The 13,723-nt window shown below is 38.9% G+C and overlaps 1 protein-coding gene across 7 annotated transcripts in view; it reads right to left on the bottom strand.

The window, feature by feature from the left end:
* camk2b2 (calcium/calmodulin-dependent protein kinase (CaM kinase) II beta 2) overlaps positions 1-11,898 on the bottom strand; it is a 59,153-nt gene extending 47,255 nt beyond the window's left edge. For 2 of the 7 annotated variants that reach the window (XM_088070681.1, XM_088070677.1), the window contains exons 1-5: positions 11,573-11,892; positions 7,462-7,556; positions 3,702-3,761; positions 1,931-1,985; positions 1,296-1,361 (exon numbers count right to left, since the gene is read on the bottom strand). In XM_088070681.1, coding sequence (XP_087926807.1) covers positions 1,296-1,361; positions 1,931-1,985; positions 3,702-3,761; positions 7,462-7,556; positions 11,573-11,634 — 338 coding nt within the window. In that variant the 5' untranslated portion in view covers positions 11,635-11,892. Of the gene's footprint in view, positions 1-1,295; positions 1,362-1,930; positions 1,986-3,701; positions 3,762-7,461; positions 7,557-11,572 lie in introns of all 7 variants that reach the window. The other 5 variants (XM_088070676.1, XM_088070679.1, XM_088070675.1 and 2 more) reach the window with 5 other exon arrangements.
* Positions 11,899-13,723: the final 1,825 nt, after the last annotated feature.

The following is a 13,723-nucleotide window of genomic DNA, read 5'->3' as shown; positions in this document are numbered from 1 at the left end:
CACAGTTATATTCGAGCATGGTGACAGTTTCATAACATTTTTAGGTATTTCTACACCTTACCAACGTGTGCAGTAAATAAATGTCATGGTTTCATTAATAATTATGTTCATTAATTATTTTGGAAAAAGCAATACAAAACTGACTATGTGAAATAGGGTATTTTTAACCCTTTGAAACTTTAGCAAATTGGCATAATTTTTTACTAAACCATAAGAAGGCAATAAGTGATGCAACAAGAAATAGAAAAAAAAATTACAAAAAAACCCAAAATATTGACCTGATAATGAGTAAAACAAACAAATAATAAAATATAGAAAGAGAGGAAGTCAAACAAGACTTGTATAAGTGCTTAAAATATAAAAAATATGCATTATAATTCTAAATATGTTATTATGATAATTATAAGTATAGTTTTTCCCTAGCTTTTTAAATAATTTCTTTCATCTAAATCTACTAATTTCTTGCATTTTTTGTAACATTTCACCAAGTTGCTAATTGCTTTTTCCCCATGGGTTCAAATATTTAAATATTTATGAAAGGCGTCTGAAAGCAACACAAGAAAAGTGATGCCGCTCCATGTTTCAAAAGGTTAATATTCATCATGTTATTTTATGATTTTGCATGAGATTTTGCATTCACTGATCAGTGTGTGCTTCCTCTTGAAGTCTGATGGTTTTAATCTTGTGCTTTGTTATTGGCAAATAACCTAAACTCCAATTTTACCGAATTAGAGCCAGCATATTCAGAATAAGGAAATTTAAAGCTCTGAATATGACCACATGTGGGGCGTTAAAGAGATGGGACGAGGAGTGACGGATATTTCAAAAAGCTGCAAAGAAATCGGCGTTTCCTCATTTTTTTGCTGCATCTCTAATTCTACCTCTTTTTCTCTCCTCCTTATATTTCCGTCCCCCTTCGTTTCTTCTCTCGCTCGCCTCCACAAACCGCCTCCACAGTCCAATTGATTTACCTCCTGAGGGGGGGTTACAGCGTGGGCGTGTGTGCATTTTCTTGCATGTGTATGTTTCCATCTGTCTGTGAATCCTGACTCCGGGAGGGGGGGGGGGGTAGATAAATAAACAAAACTCGACCTCGATTTGCAATTCAGTTCACAGAGCAACTGCGTGGAGATATTTATCCATAAAGACTAGAAAAAAAAAAAATGTCAAAGTCGTCTAATGAGAGGAGGCGAACTCTGGGTGCTGCTGGAGGACTGCAGAGGCTGGAGGACTGACACATGGACGGGATGGACGAGGGACAGAGAAAGGGGCCGGAGACGAGAAACGATGTTTACCTGGCGTCTGCTTCGCTGTAGTACTCTCTCGCCACAATGTCCTCGAACAACTCCCCTCCCGTCACCCTGAGAAATGTAAAGACGAAGGTTAAAACGCCACCTTATGTACATCCTTTCACTCAGGCACACACACACACACACACACACACACACACACACACACACACACACACACACACACACACACAGAGGCAGGAGGGGGATGTCCTCATTAGGGGGAAACCCCGGCTGCAGGATTCACTCCGACTGGGTTGCCATGGAGACTGGCTCCAGTGCGGGGGAGTGTTGAATCCGTGTGTGTGTGTGTGTGTGTGTGTGCGGTAAAGTGGAAGCCGCAAGGATGGAGGTAAAGGGAGGAGGGGTGGCGTGTTATGTAATGGGGGGAACTGCCCTGCAAGCGAGGAGGAGGGGGCGATGAGGAGAGGAGGAGAAGAAGGAATGCGGATATAAAGAAAGAAAAAGGAGGAGACAGATGCAGCGAGGACTGAAGGAAGGGAGTGGAAAATGAAGCAACGAGGGAGCAGGAGGAGGAGGAGGAGGGAGGAGGAGGAGGGAGAGCAGCACAGCACGGCAGAAACAGAAAATGAAGTAAAAGGCGAGAAGGAGGAGGAAGAAGAAGAGAGGAAACAACTCACAGGTCAAAGAGGAGATAGTGGAAGCCCTCCTCTGAGATACTGTCATGGAGACGAACTGAAGGAGGAGAAAGACGCAGAAAAAAAACATCTAAATAATCTGTCTGCATTTAGTCGTAAAGAAAAACCTGGTGACTGAAAAGATAAAGTGATTCACACTGGAATTGTTTTTGTCCTTTTAGTCGCCATAAGGTGTCATAAAACAGCATCGACAGAGGTCCTAGCTAAGACCCGGATGTCCTAAAATCCTAAAAGATGTCCTCAAATTCGAAAAATAAATAAATCCTACAACCTTAGAAACATCCAATAGTCCCAGGAATTCCTAAAAATGTCCTGAAGTTATAGAAATTATCTGAAATTCGAGGAACATCCTTGCGTCCTAGAAATGTCCTGAAATCATGGAAACGTCCTAAAATCCAAGGAATGTCCTACAATCTAGGGAGCATGCTAACTTCCTAGACATGTCCTAAAATCTTAGACACATCCAGTGGTCCCAGGAATTTCCTAAATTTCTAAAAACATCCTACAATTATAGAAATGATCTGAAATTGGAGAAACATCCTTGTGCCCTCGAAATGTCCTGAAATCATGGAAACGTCCTAAAATCCAAGGAATGTCCTAAAATCTAGGGAGCATGCTAACTTCCTAGACATGTCCTAAAATCCTACAAACATTCTTAAGTCCTAAAACTTCCAAAAATCCCTGAAATTTGGAGCCCCAAATGTGGATAAATCCACCACTGAAAATAGTCCCCGACAAGTGCATTTCATTCCTAAAAACTAAAGCAATCAGCTGTTGAGGGAAATTACCGTGACATTTTTAAAAAAAAAGAAAGTACAGACACGGCAGAGTGAGAGAGGACTGACGGCGCGTTCAGGTGGAAAGGTGAAATCTGTCCTCGGCAAAGAGTCAAACGAGCAGTCTGTCGAGTCTGTCAGCCAAATCACAGCGAGAAGGGACGCCTCCGTGATCTCCTAATCTGACACAGTTACACCCAAAAACACGCCCGAAAACATCATGCGCTCTGATTCCAGTCGAGCACTTTGACGGTTTTGGTCCTCTCATGGGATTTAATGATGATAAGAACGAAAAACTTTAATTATTTTCAGGACTTTAAGAAGAAATTGCACGAGATGGCTTCTGCATATTATTTGCAATTTCACCATAAACTTGATTATTCAATCCAGAAGCAACAGAGGAAAAAAATAAGAAAGAAATTAGTAAAAAGTAAAAGAAAAATACATTTAAAAAATTATTAAAAAAAGGAAATGACCTGGAAAAAAAATTAACAATTGTGTAACATAATTTTAAATATATAATTAGAATTATTAGATAATCAACTATAAATAGCTTAGATTTTTTTGCAAAAATGTCGCAAGATGCCTCTGAGCAACGTAAGAAGGTGACCCAAAATTTGCAAAAAAAGAAAAAGTTAAAAGTATAGGAAAATTACATTTAAAATCTCAAAGAAAAAAGTTTTTAAAAACGTTTACAAAAATGAAATTACCTCAAAAAGTGCTTAACAAATAATAACTCTTTAAATATTTTGAAATATATCCTGATATATATATAATTTATTTATTTTTTAAATTTTTTTTCCAAAGCCTTTAGAAAAATAAAAACTTTACAAATCTACTTATTCAAATCAAACCAATGTTTCTCTGGTTCCAGATGTTTGTAAGTGAAAGGCGTCTGAATGCAGCAAAAGAAAACTGATGTTGTTTCAGGTGTTAAAGGGTTAAAACAAAAACCAAAACTAAAGAAGGAGTCTCACCGATGTTGGAGTGTTTGAGCAATCTGCAGATCCGAGCTTCTCTCTCCAGTTTCTGATGGTCTGTAAGACAGTCACACTTTAGGATTTAAAATACGACGTCTCGTGTTTACACGCGATAGAAAAAAAGAAAAAACAAGCAGCTGTTTATGTTCAGAGTAAACAAAAACAGAAAATTAAAAATGAACATATCATAACGTGAATCCCATTTAAGTTCATACAGTTTGAGGAGGAAACTTTTCTCAAGGTGATTGAAGGAGTGTTATCACACACACACACAAATACACACACACACACATACACACACACACACACACACACACACACACACACACACACACACACACACAGATGAGGACGGCCTGAGGGCCACATTTGTCCCAGATGCCCATTTAACCTCTCATCACAGATAGAGGAGGAGAAGGAGGAGAAGAAGGACAGGAATGAGGGAGAGGAGAGGTGAGGAGGAGAGAGACAACAAGAGGAGAGAAGAGAGATGTGAGGAAGAGGAGAGGAGGAAGAGGAGAGGAGAGGAGAGGAGAGGAGAGGAGAGGACGAGAGAAGGAGGAAAACAAAGGAGATGGGAGCAAAGAGACAACAAAACAAAATAAGAGGAGAGAAGAGGAGAAGGGAAGGGGAGACCAGGGGAAAGGAGAGGAGGAGCGATTAGGAAGTAAAGAAGAGACAGGAGGAGGCTTAAGGAAAGGAGACAAGGGGGGAGTAGAGTAGAGCAGAGTAGAGCAGAGTAGAGTAAAGATGAGGAGCATAAAGTAGAGTACAGTACAGTAGCTAGAATAGAGTAGAGAAGGGTAGAGCAGAGTAAAGTAAAGTTGAGTAAAGTTTGAGTAGTGTAGAATACAGCAGCATAGAATAGAGTAGCATAGGTAGAGTACAGTAAAGTTGAGTAGCGTAAAGTAAGGGTCGAGTCGAGTCGAGTCGAGTCGAGTAGTGTAGAGTAGAGTAGAGTAGAGTAGAGTAGAGTAGTGTAGCGTAGAGTAGTGTAGAGTAGAGTAGCGTAGAGTAGTGTAGCGTAGAGTAGAGTAGAGTAGAGTAGCGTGGAGTAGCGTGGAGTAGTGTAGAGTAGCGTAAAGTAGCGTAGAGTAGAGTAGCGTAGAGTAGTGTAGCGTAGAGTAGAGTAGAGTAGAGTAGAGTAGAGTAGCGTGGAGTAGTGTAGAGTAGCGTAAAGTAGCGTAGAGTAGAGTAGCGTAGAGTAGTGTAGAGTAGAGTAGAGTAGAGTAGAGTAGAGTAGAGTAGAGTAGCGTAGAGTAGAGTAGAGTAGAGTAGAGTAGCGTGGAGTAGTGTAGAGTAGCGTAGCGTAGAGTAAAGTAGCGTAGAGTAGAGTAGAGTAGAGTAGCGTAGAGTAGAGTAGCATAGTGTAGAGAAGGACCTTAGAGTAATTTTGAATGTTTTTGAGGGTTTAGTTTGGAGTTGCAGGATGAGGTTTATTTTGGTAAACTTGTATGTGATTTGGTATCTGGGCTCATATTCAGAAGGATTCCCGTGTAACACGTGTAATTTAACTCAAAGTCATGTGTGTATCTGTGTTTTTATGGACGCTGTGAATACAGAGGACGGGACGAGAAGACTGTGCACGTGTCGTCCTGCAGGTCAGACTCAGATCTGCGTCCATCATGTAAAAGTGACAACGGTCTGTCCTCAGAGGACGACACGGAGACGCCTGAATCTGAGAGACGAAGCTGCTGTGAGACTGAAGCCACAATCATCCCACCGTGATCTCATTTCTCTCTGTAATCACACCATCGCTGCTATTTTTAGATGATTTCTGGGACGTTTTTGGTTTTTTTTTTTACAGTTTTTGATCAGTATTATATTGGGATACAGAGACATGATGACATAAAAACGACACAAATAGCTCGATGAAGGGACGCTGTTTTCTATCAACGCGATCTATAGCAGAAAACTGGAGAAAATGTCGATTTTTTTGACGCTCGGATCGTTTGTCTCGCTGTGGATTCATCTGACTGAAACCGTCATCTGCCTCGCTTTCTCTCCGAGGAGGAGGAGGAGGAGGATGAACAGACGTGGAGGCTTCACACGCTGGAATCAAACACTCGCTAAAATATGCTAATGTGAGCTCTCAGATCTGGGACATATACACACACACACACACACACACACACACACACACACACACACACACACACACACACACACACACACGATGATGAAAAAACCTCATCATGCTTCTTCATATCCTTACGAGCTTCTCAAAAACACACGTTACAGCAGAGACACTCAACTTACGGCCCCCGTTAGGGTGCCAGGTGGCCCCCCGGCCGTTTTCTAATTCACAATAACAATAAAGTGATTCACACTGGGAACTGATTTTGTCCTTTTAGTCTCCATAAGGTGTCAGAGAGCATAAAACAGCATCAAAATAAAGCTTGTTGATCAGAAAAAGTGTCAGTGGAGGATCCCCCCACACCCCGACAGGGGTCCAAGATAAGACACTAATGTCCTAAAATCAGAGAAATGTCCTCAAAATGTCCTAAACTCTCAGAAATGTCCTGAATCCTAGAAATGTCCCAAAGTCCTAAAAATGACCTAAAATCCTTCAAACTTTCCAAACCCCCAGAAGAAAAGAGTACAGTAGAGTAAAGTTGAGTAAAGTTGAGAAGTATAGAGTAGAGTACAGCTAGAACAGAGTAGAGAAGGGAAGGGTACAGTAGAGTAGAGTAAAGCTGAGTAAAGTGAGTAGTGTAGAATACAGTAGCGTAGAGTAGAGTAGAGTAGATTACAGAAGAGTTGCATAGATTAGCATAGAGTAGAGAAGGGTGGAGTAGAGTACAGTAGAGTAGTGTAGAGCAGCGTAGAGTAGAGTAGAGCAGAGTAGAGTAGAGTAGAGCAGAGTAGAATACAGTGGAGTAGAATACAGTAGTGTAGAATAGAGTAGTGTAGAATAGAGTAGTATAGGGTAGAGTAGAGTATAAACATCCCAAACATCCAACAGCAGAAACATCTTTAAATACTAGAAATATCCTGAAAATGTCCAAAAATCTCTTGAACTTCCTAAAATCAAAGAAAAAATCTCAGCGACTTCCTAAAATCCAAAATGTCAAAAAGATTTCAGAAATATCCTAAAATCCTAGAAATGTCCTGAAATCTGCAAAATGTCTCAAATTCAATAAAAGTCCTAAAATCATTCAAACTTTCCAAAATCCCAGAAACATAAAAAAAAACCCAAGAAATATCCTAAAAATGCCCTAAAATTTTCGAAACTTCCTAAAATCCTAAATGTGCGAAAATTTCAGAAATGTGCTGAAATCCAAGAAAAGCCCTAAAATCATAAAACTTAGAAACATCCTAAAAAAGGGTAGATTTATTAGTCATAATTGAAACATAGTTTTAAAAAAAATTTGTTCTTGTTGCATCTAAATCTTCAATCCTAGAAACATCCTAAAATCCTAAAAATGTCCCCAAATCCTAGAAACATCCTAAAATCCTAGAAATGTCCCAAAATCCTAGAAACATCCTAAAATCCTAAAAATGTCCCAAAATCCTAGAAACATCCTAAAATCCTAGAAACATCCTAAAATCCTAAAAACATTCCCCAAATCCTAGAAACATACTACAATCCCAAAAAACATTCCCAAATAGTAGAAACGTCCCAAACTCCTAGAAATGTCCTAAAATCCCTGAAGCGGGCCGCTGTCTCCTGTCATTTTCCAAAAGTGTCCCCCGATCAAAGCCAGTTGAGTGTCCCCGCTGTCACGGGGTGTCTGCTGACGGCGTTCTCGCTCACCTCTGGCCGAGAGCTTTTTGGTGTTGATGATTTTGGCGGCGTACTCTTGGCCTGTGCAGAGTTTGACACAGCGGCGCACCACTGAAAAGGCCCCCCTGGGAGACAAAGACAGGGGACAGGAAGAGGAGACGGGTCAGCTGCCATATAAGCTTCGTCAGCATCAAAGGGGCGTCTCGGCTATCAGAGCGACCTCGTGGTCGTCCTGCACGGCTCTCTGCTTTCAGACCACCCTGCTCTGCATCCCTGATGTACTCCACGCTCAGCTTGGAAAAGTACCAACATGTACAAATACTCTGTTACAGGGAAAAAACCTGCATGCAAAATCTGTGAGCAAAAGTACAAAAGTACTGTGAAAACATACTTCAAGCAGCAAAAAAAAAGTAATTATGCAAAATATTTAATTTCAGAAACAAATGAATTCAACAAATCCTCATTCAAAGGTTCGTATTATATCTAATGAATTATCTGGTACGTTTAGGTTTCGGAAAATAAGGTGATACGGGTTAGGTTTTGGAAAAAAGATTCATGGTTAGGCATCGTCACGCTGTACTTTGGTAGTGTAAATAGTAGAAATATCCTGAAGTCTGTAATCTTAAAAAGTCTTAAAATCTAACAAACTGTCTAAAATCCTAGAAATGTCTTAAAACCCTAGGAATATCCTTGAAATTATAGAAATGTCCCGAAATCCTAGAAATGTTCTAAAATCTTAAAAATATCCAAAAATTCTAGAAATGGACTAAAATCCTTGAAATGTTTTAAAAATCTGAGAAATGTCTTAAATTGATCAGACATTTGGGATCCTAAAATCCCAGAAATGTACTAAAATCCTAAAAATATTCTAAAATTTGAGAAATGTCCTACAAATCTGAGAAACTTCCCAAAATCCTAGAAATGTACTAAAATCTTAAAAATGTTCTAACATTTGAGAAAAATGTCCTAAAATTCCACAAATTTTCTAAAATCCTAAAAATATTCTAAAATTCAATAAAAATGTACTAAAATCCTAAAAATATTCTAAAATTCAAGAAAAACATTCCTAAAATACTACAAATGTTCTAAAATTCAAGAAAAAAGTTCTAAAATCCTAGAAATGTTCTAAAATCCTAGAAAATGTACTAAAATCCTAAAAATATTATAAAATTCAAGAAAAAATGTTCTAAAATCCCAGAACTGTCCTACAAATCTACCCAAAATTCCTAAAAAAAACAAAAAAATAAAAAATATCCTAAAATGCAGAAACTTGAAGGCTTATTGATGTAGAAAGGGGCCTTATTGCAGTTTGTGAATTCACCCATAATTAAATAATTAAAAACACTTCAGAGTAGGTAAAGTTTGCAGCAGCGCCCCCTGCAGTCACAGTCAGTCTAAATTCTTCTTTTCTCCACGATTTAAAACAATCTCGTCAATGTGAGTTTCATAAAATGAGCGTTTAGAGAAGCAGTACTGTAAGTGTGTGTGTGCGTGTGTGTGTGTAGTTTTTTTAGGGCCACATTTGCTCATCAAGCCCGGCGGAGACAAACAGAAATAACCACCTCTGTCATTTCTCAGAGCTAATTTTATCTCACCTCGGTTATTGTTACGCAATGAAACACACTCACACTCCCCTCGGAGCCCCTGCCTCTCACCAGCTCTCCAACATGCACACATTATGAGGAGAGCGGGTGAGTAAGCATGACACTCGCTGACACTCCCGCCGTGTGCCAGAAAAGGCGGCAGAGCCTCGACATGACAGGTTACCTGCAGGGCAGGTGGGAGTCGGGAGGATGTGGATCAGAGCGAAACAAACCTCGAATCTCATCTTTTATTCTTTCCGTTTTATTGCTTAATGACTAAACATCCAGGTAGCTGTTTAGCCAAAAGCAAAAATGTGGAAAAAAAAAACATTTCTGGAGTTTTATAACACATCTCATAATTTCCAGAAAAACTTAGCCGTGACTTTTGGTCGAAAGCTCAAGAAAAAGCTCAAAAGTGGATACGATTTTTAAACCTTAAGGACTGTTTGGTGCCTTTTACGACCTTTTCATTCCTCATTTTTTTGATAATTGTGTGTGTGTTCATGCATATGTCCTAAATGTAGTCCAGATTGTGTATTTGAGTGTAATCAGTGAATTTGCAGCTCAGCTCCTACAATAAGTCTAAAATACACTGTGGAAACTAAATAGTTACATTCAGACTGTTCAGGTCCAAAAATGCTCCATTGAAACCCATTCAAACTGACATTTTTGATCCCACAGCCATCAGAGCAGAAAAACAGGACTTGTATTATTTCTGGGTGTCGTTCTGGGCTTTTGACTCTGAATTTGTCATTTTGACTATTTTCCACCTGATGAGGTCATTTTGACCATATTTGGCATATGGAGGAAATACATGCTATTTCCACCAGGCGACCTGTCACAGTCAAGCATGGAGAATAGTGAAAATAATTAATTGATTGGGTTTTTTTCCCCATGTTAAAACATAGTGGCATCATGACAAAAACCTGACATTTAAAGGGTTAAAATTCTGAAACATACTTAATATTTCATATTTATGATCAGGACTGATGTTGGTTTAAAAATTAACTCAATGAAAGTAGAAAAATGTCAATATATAATATTTTTTAAGTTTGAAAAGTGCATTTTGTGTGCAAAGCGATGTCAGTATGTATAAAAGTGGGCCCTAAGGGTTACATCAATATTACTCAATATTAGTATGTTTTTTTTTTTTTTGTATTGTCAGTCTTTGAGTTTTACATTTATAATAACTAATTAAATATATATTTATTATTATATACATTTAAAACTGAAATATTTATGATAAAAAAGTGAACTTTGCTAAACTGAGTATACTCTTTGTATGATTAATTTAAAGTGATTTTAATCATGCAATACTGCATATTTTTCCCCATAAATTTCCAAGTTTAATCTTGCAATATTTCCATTTTTTTCCATGTATGATCTTATAATAATTCCATTTTTTTCTGGTAAATTTACTACTTTTTTTTCTTTAAATTGCGACTTTATTCTTGCAATATCATGACGTTAATCTCAGATTTTTGCAGCGTGCATTTGGCATCACTGTTCTGCCAGTCTCAACTTTAACTGAAGCCCACCCCCTCGACTCCAAACACTTGACTCACTCAACACCCTCCTGCTTTTACATCTGCATCACACACACACAAACACACACAAACACACACAAACACACACCCACCCATCACAAACCAAAAAAAAAAAGTGACAGCACCAGCAAAAACAGCAATGAGGCTGTGTTATCAGTGAGGGCAGCTGCTGCTACTCAAACATCTCTATTGTCTTTAACTTATCACATCCCACACACACACACACACACACACACACACACACACACACACACACACACACACACACACACACACACACACACACACAGCAGCCTGGAGATCCCAGCCATCACAAAAGACCTCGGAGCAGCAAACATGAGAGCTGAAACCATCCTCAGCGCTCAACTGTGGAATAAATGTTCCTGTGAGGCAGAGAGATCCTCTCAGCCCACGCACAGCCTGACAGAGACACCGAGTCCACTTTGCATCACTGTGGCACCCAGAGCCGCTCCAGTCCCCTCTCCAAGTGTCTGCGCGCTATCAGGGGCCACACAATAAATCTTTTTTTTTTATATCAGGGGGGACACACCTCATTAGATTATCAGCAGCTGCTGCGTTGCTCTCTGACTTTCTGCTAAATGAGTGTGATTAAAGCCAGCTGATGGGGATGATGAGGAAGCTTAATGCCGACACATCAGCTTTCCCCCTCATATTAGGCCTGTTTGTCCCTAATTAGCCTTTGGGCAGAGAGGAGGAGGAGGAGGAGGAGGAGGAGGAGGAGGAAGGGGGGGGGGGGTGTTCCCAGAAGTGCTCCATGCAGCCCCATCTTCATGCAAAAACCCGTACACACACAAAAAAGCCTTTAGAGATATCTGCAGGGATGCAGTTTGGGAGCAGCGTGCGTTTTGTTTTGGACGGATGGAGCTGCATCGATCACCGCAGATGTGCAGCTGAGAGCTCCATCCGCTCCGCTTTTTTAAATTTTTTTATTAGGGACACGCAGGGTCAGGGCTGCATGCGGGAAATAAGCGTTAAAAAACAGCGGCTTACTTGCCAAGCTCCTCGTACAGCTGGTATTCATCTGTGAAACGTGTGCAAGTGGTCGTTGCCATGATGTCGGTCCCCTCCTCGGACGGGTGCGGAGTCCGAAATGCTCGGTGCGTCGCTGCGGACGGGAGGACCTCGGGCTCTCAGTCTCCGCCCACCTCAAACCCCCGGACGGCTGAGTGGTTCAGCTGCAGCCCGGTGCACACACACACACTCACGCACGCAAATGCACGCACACACATGCACATGCACGGTCCCGGCTCGGTCGGACTCTTTAAATACCACACAAAGTGGTAATGTGAGCTCAGCACGTGACGTTTTCTCTCTGTGTGGGAAAAAAGAGGAAAGAAATAAAGAAAAAGTGAAAATTGAAGAGTGCGGGGGAGCGCAGCGTTTGATTACACATTATCATCAATCATATGATGAAGAGAAAAGCCTGCAGCCGATCATCAAATCACTGCACTGTACTGGAGCTGCCTCTCAGGCTATTTATACACTTTCAAAACAGCAAAGATTTTATGCTTTTCTTCTCGGTGCATTTACACAAGACTTTTTTGCACCTTAATGTCCTTTTTAACAAATAAAAAATACGCAAAAAACATTATATTTATTATCTCAACAGGGCCGGATTAACCTGATAGCAGGTCCAGGGCAAAAAATTGATGTTGAGCCCCCCAACTCCCTAAAAAAATAATTTGAGAAATGTAGCGAGAGATCTAAAATAACAATTTTTGGTGGTGTTGCTTTTTTTTTTTTTGTATTGGTATGAAGGATGTCATTTTCGGTTAATTTTACTTTTGAAAGGTAAACTCTCATTACTGGTGACTAATCGGTTAATTTTACATCTTCTTTTTAAGAAAAACGTCTTGTAATATTACAGCTTCTTTTCTTGTAAATTTATGAGTTTGATCTCGTAATATTGTAACTTTTTTCTTGTAAATTTACAAGTTTAATCTTATAATATTAAGACTTTTTGTAGTACATTTAGAAATCTAATCTAGTCATTACAAAAAAGGAAAGTAAGAAAAAAAAGTGAAACGAGAGGCTGATTGAAGAGTGCGGGGGAGCGCAGCATTTGATTACACATTATTATCAATCACATAATGAAGAGAAAAGCCTGCAGCCGATCATCAAATCACTGCACTGTATTGGAGCTGCCTCTCAAGCTATTTATACATTTTCAAAGCCACAAAGAATATTTTTTCTTCTCAGCACATTTTAGTGATTACACAAAACTGTTTTGCACCTTAAAAGGCACAAAAAACATCATATTTTTATCTAAACAGGGCCGGATTAACCTGTCAGGGGGCCCAGGGTAAGAAAAAAATGAAATGGGCCCCTCAACCCTCAAACTCTGGGCATAATTAAAACTGTGAGGGAGCTGCTTGGCTCACCGAGAAAAAACTAAGAAGAAATTACCCAAAAATTACCTAAAATTAGAGGAAAAGGAAAGTTTTTTTTTAAAAAAAAATTACCGAAAAAAAATTAAAGAAAGTTTGAAAAAAAGAAAAATACTTGAAAATTGGAGGAGGAGAAATAAAGTTTTTTGTTAAAGAAAATTACCTGAAAAAAAAACAAGAAAAAAAGAGGAAAAGTGCTTTAAAAAATCTTAATAGTTTGGTAACATAATCTAAAATATGTAATTATAATATTCATAAATATAGTTTTTACTAGGTTTTTAAAGCAAAGATTACAGCTAAAAAAAGTTGGAAAAACTACTTTAGAAGAGTCTTAGGAGTTTTTTGTGCCTACAAAGTCATAATTTTACTAATTTAGTAACATACTTTTAAATATGTAATGCTGATATTTATGAATACATATATTTTACTATCTTTTTAAAAATAATTTCCTACATTTCTGCAGTTAATTTAGGCATGTTTGTAAGGACACGATAGAGTGGAAACAGCACACATTACAGCGAAAAAGTTGGAAAAATGACTTTAGAAAAGTTTTTTTCTGTTGTTACAAAGTCATCATTTTGCTCATTTGTAGCATAATTTAAAATATGTAATTACGAAATTTATAAATATAGCTTTTTCCCTTATTTTTAGTTCAGCGATGTTTGTAACAACATGATTAAGTGGATCAAAAATGACAGATTAAAGCTAAAAAAGTTGGAAAATGACTTTAGAAGAGTCTGATGGAAGTTTTTTT

Source organism: Plectropomus leopardus, chromosome 20 (assembly GCF_026936395.1).
Source record: "Plectropomus leopardus strain MGB_pleo_1.0 chromosome 20, ASM2693639v1, whole genome shotgun sequence".
Classification (NCBI taxonomy): Eukaryota; Metazoa; Chordata; class Actinopteri; order Perciformes; family Serranidae; genus Plectropomus; species Plectropomus leopardus.
The sequence above is the reverse complement of the archived record's forward strand: the minus strand, read 5'-3'. Positions and strand labels throughout refer to the sequence as shown.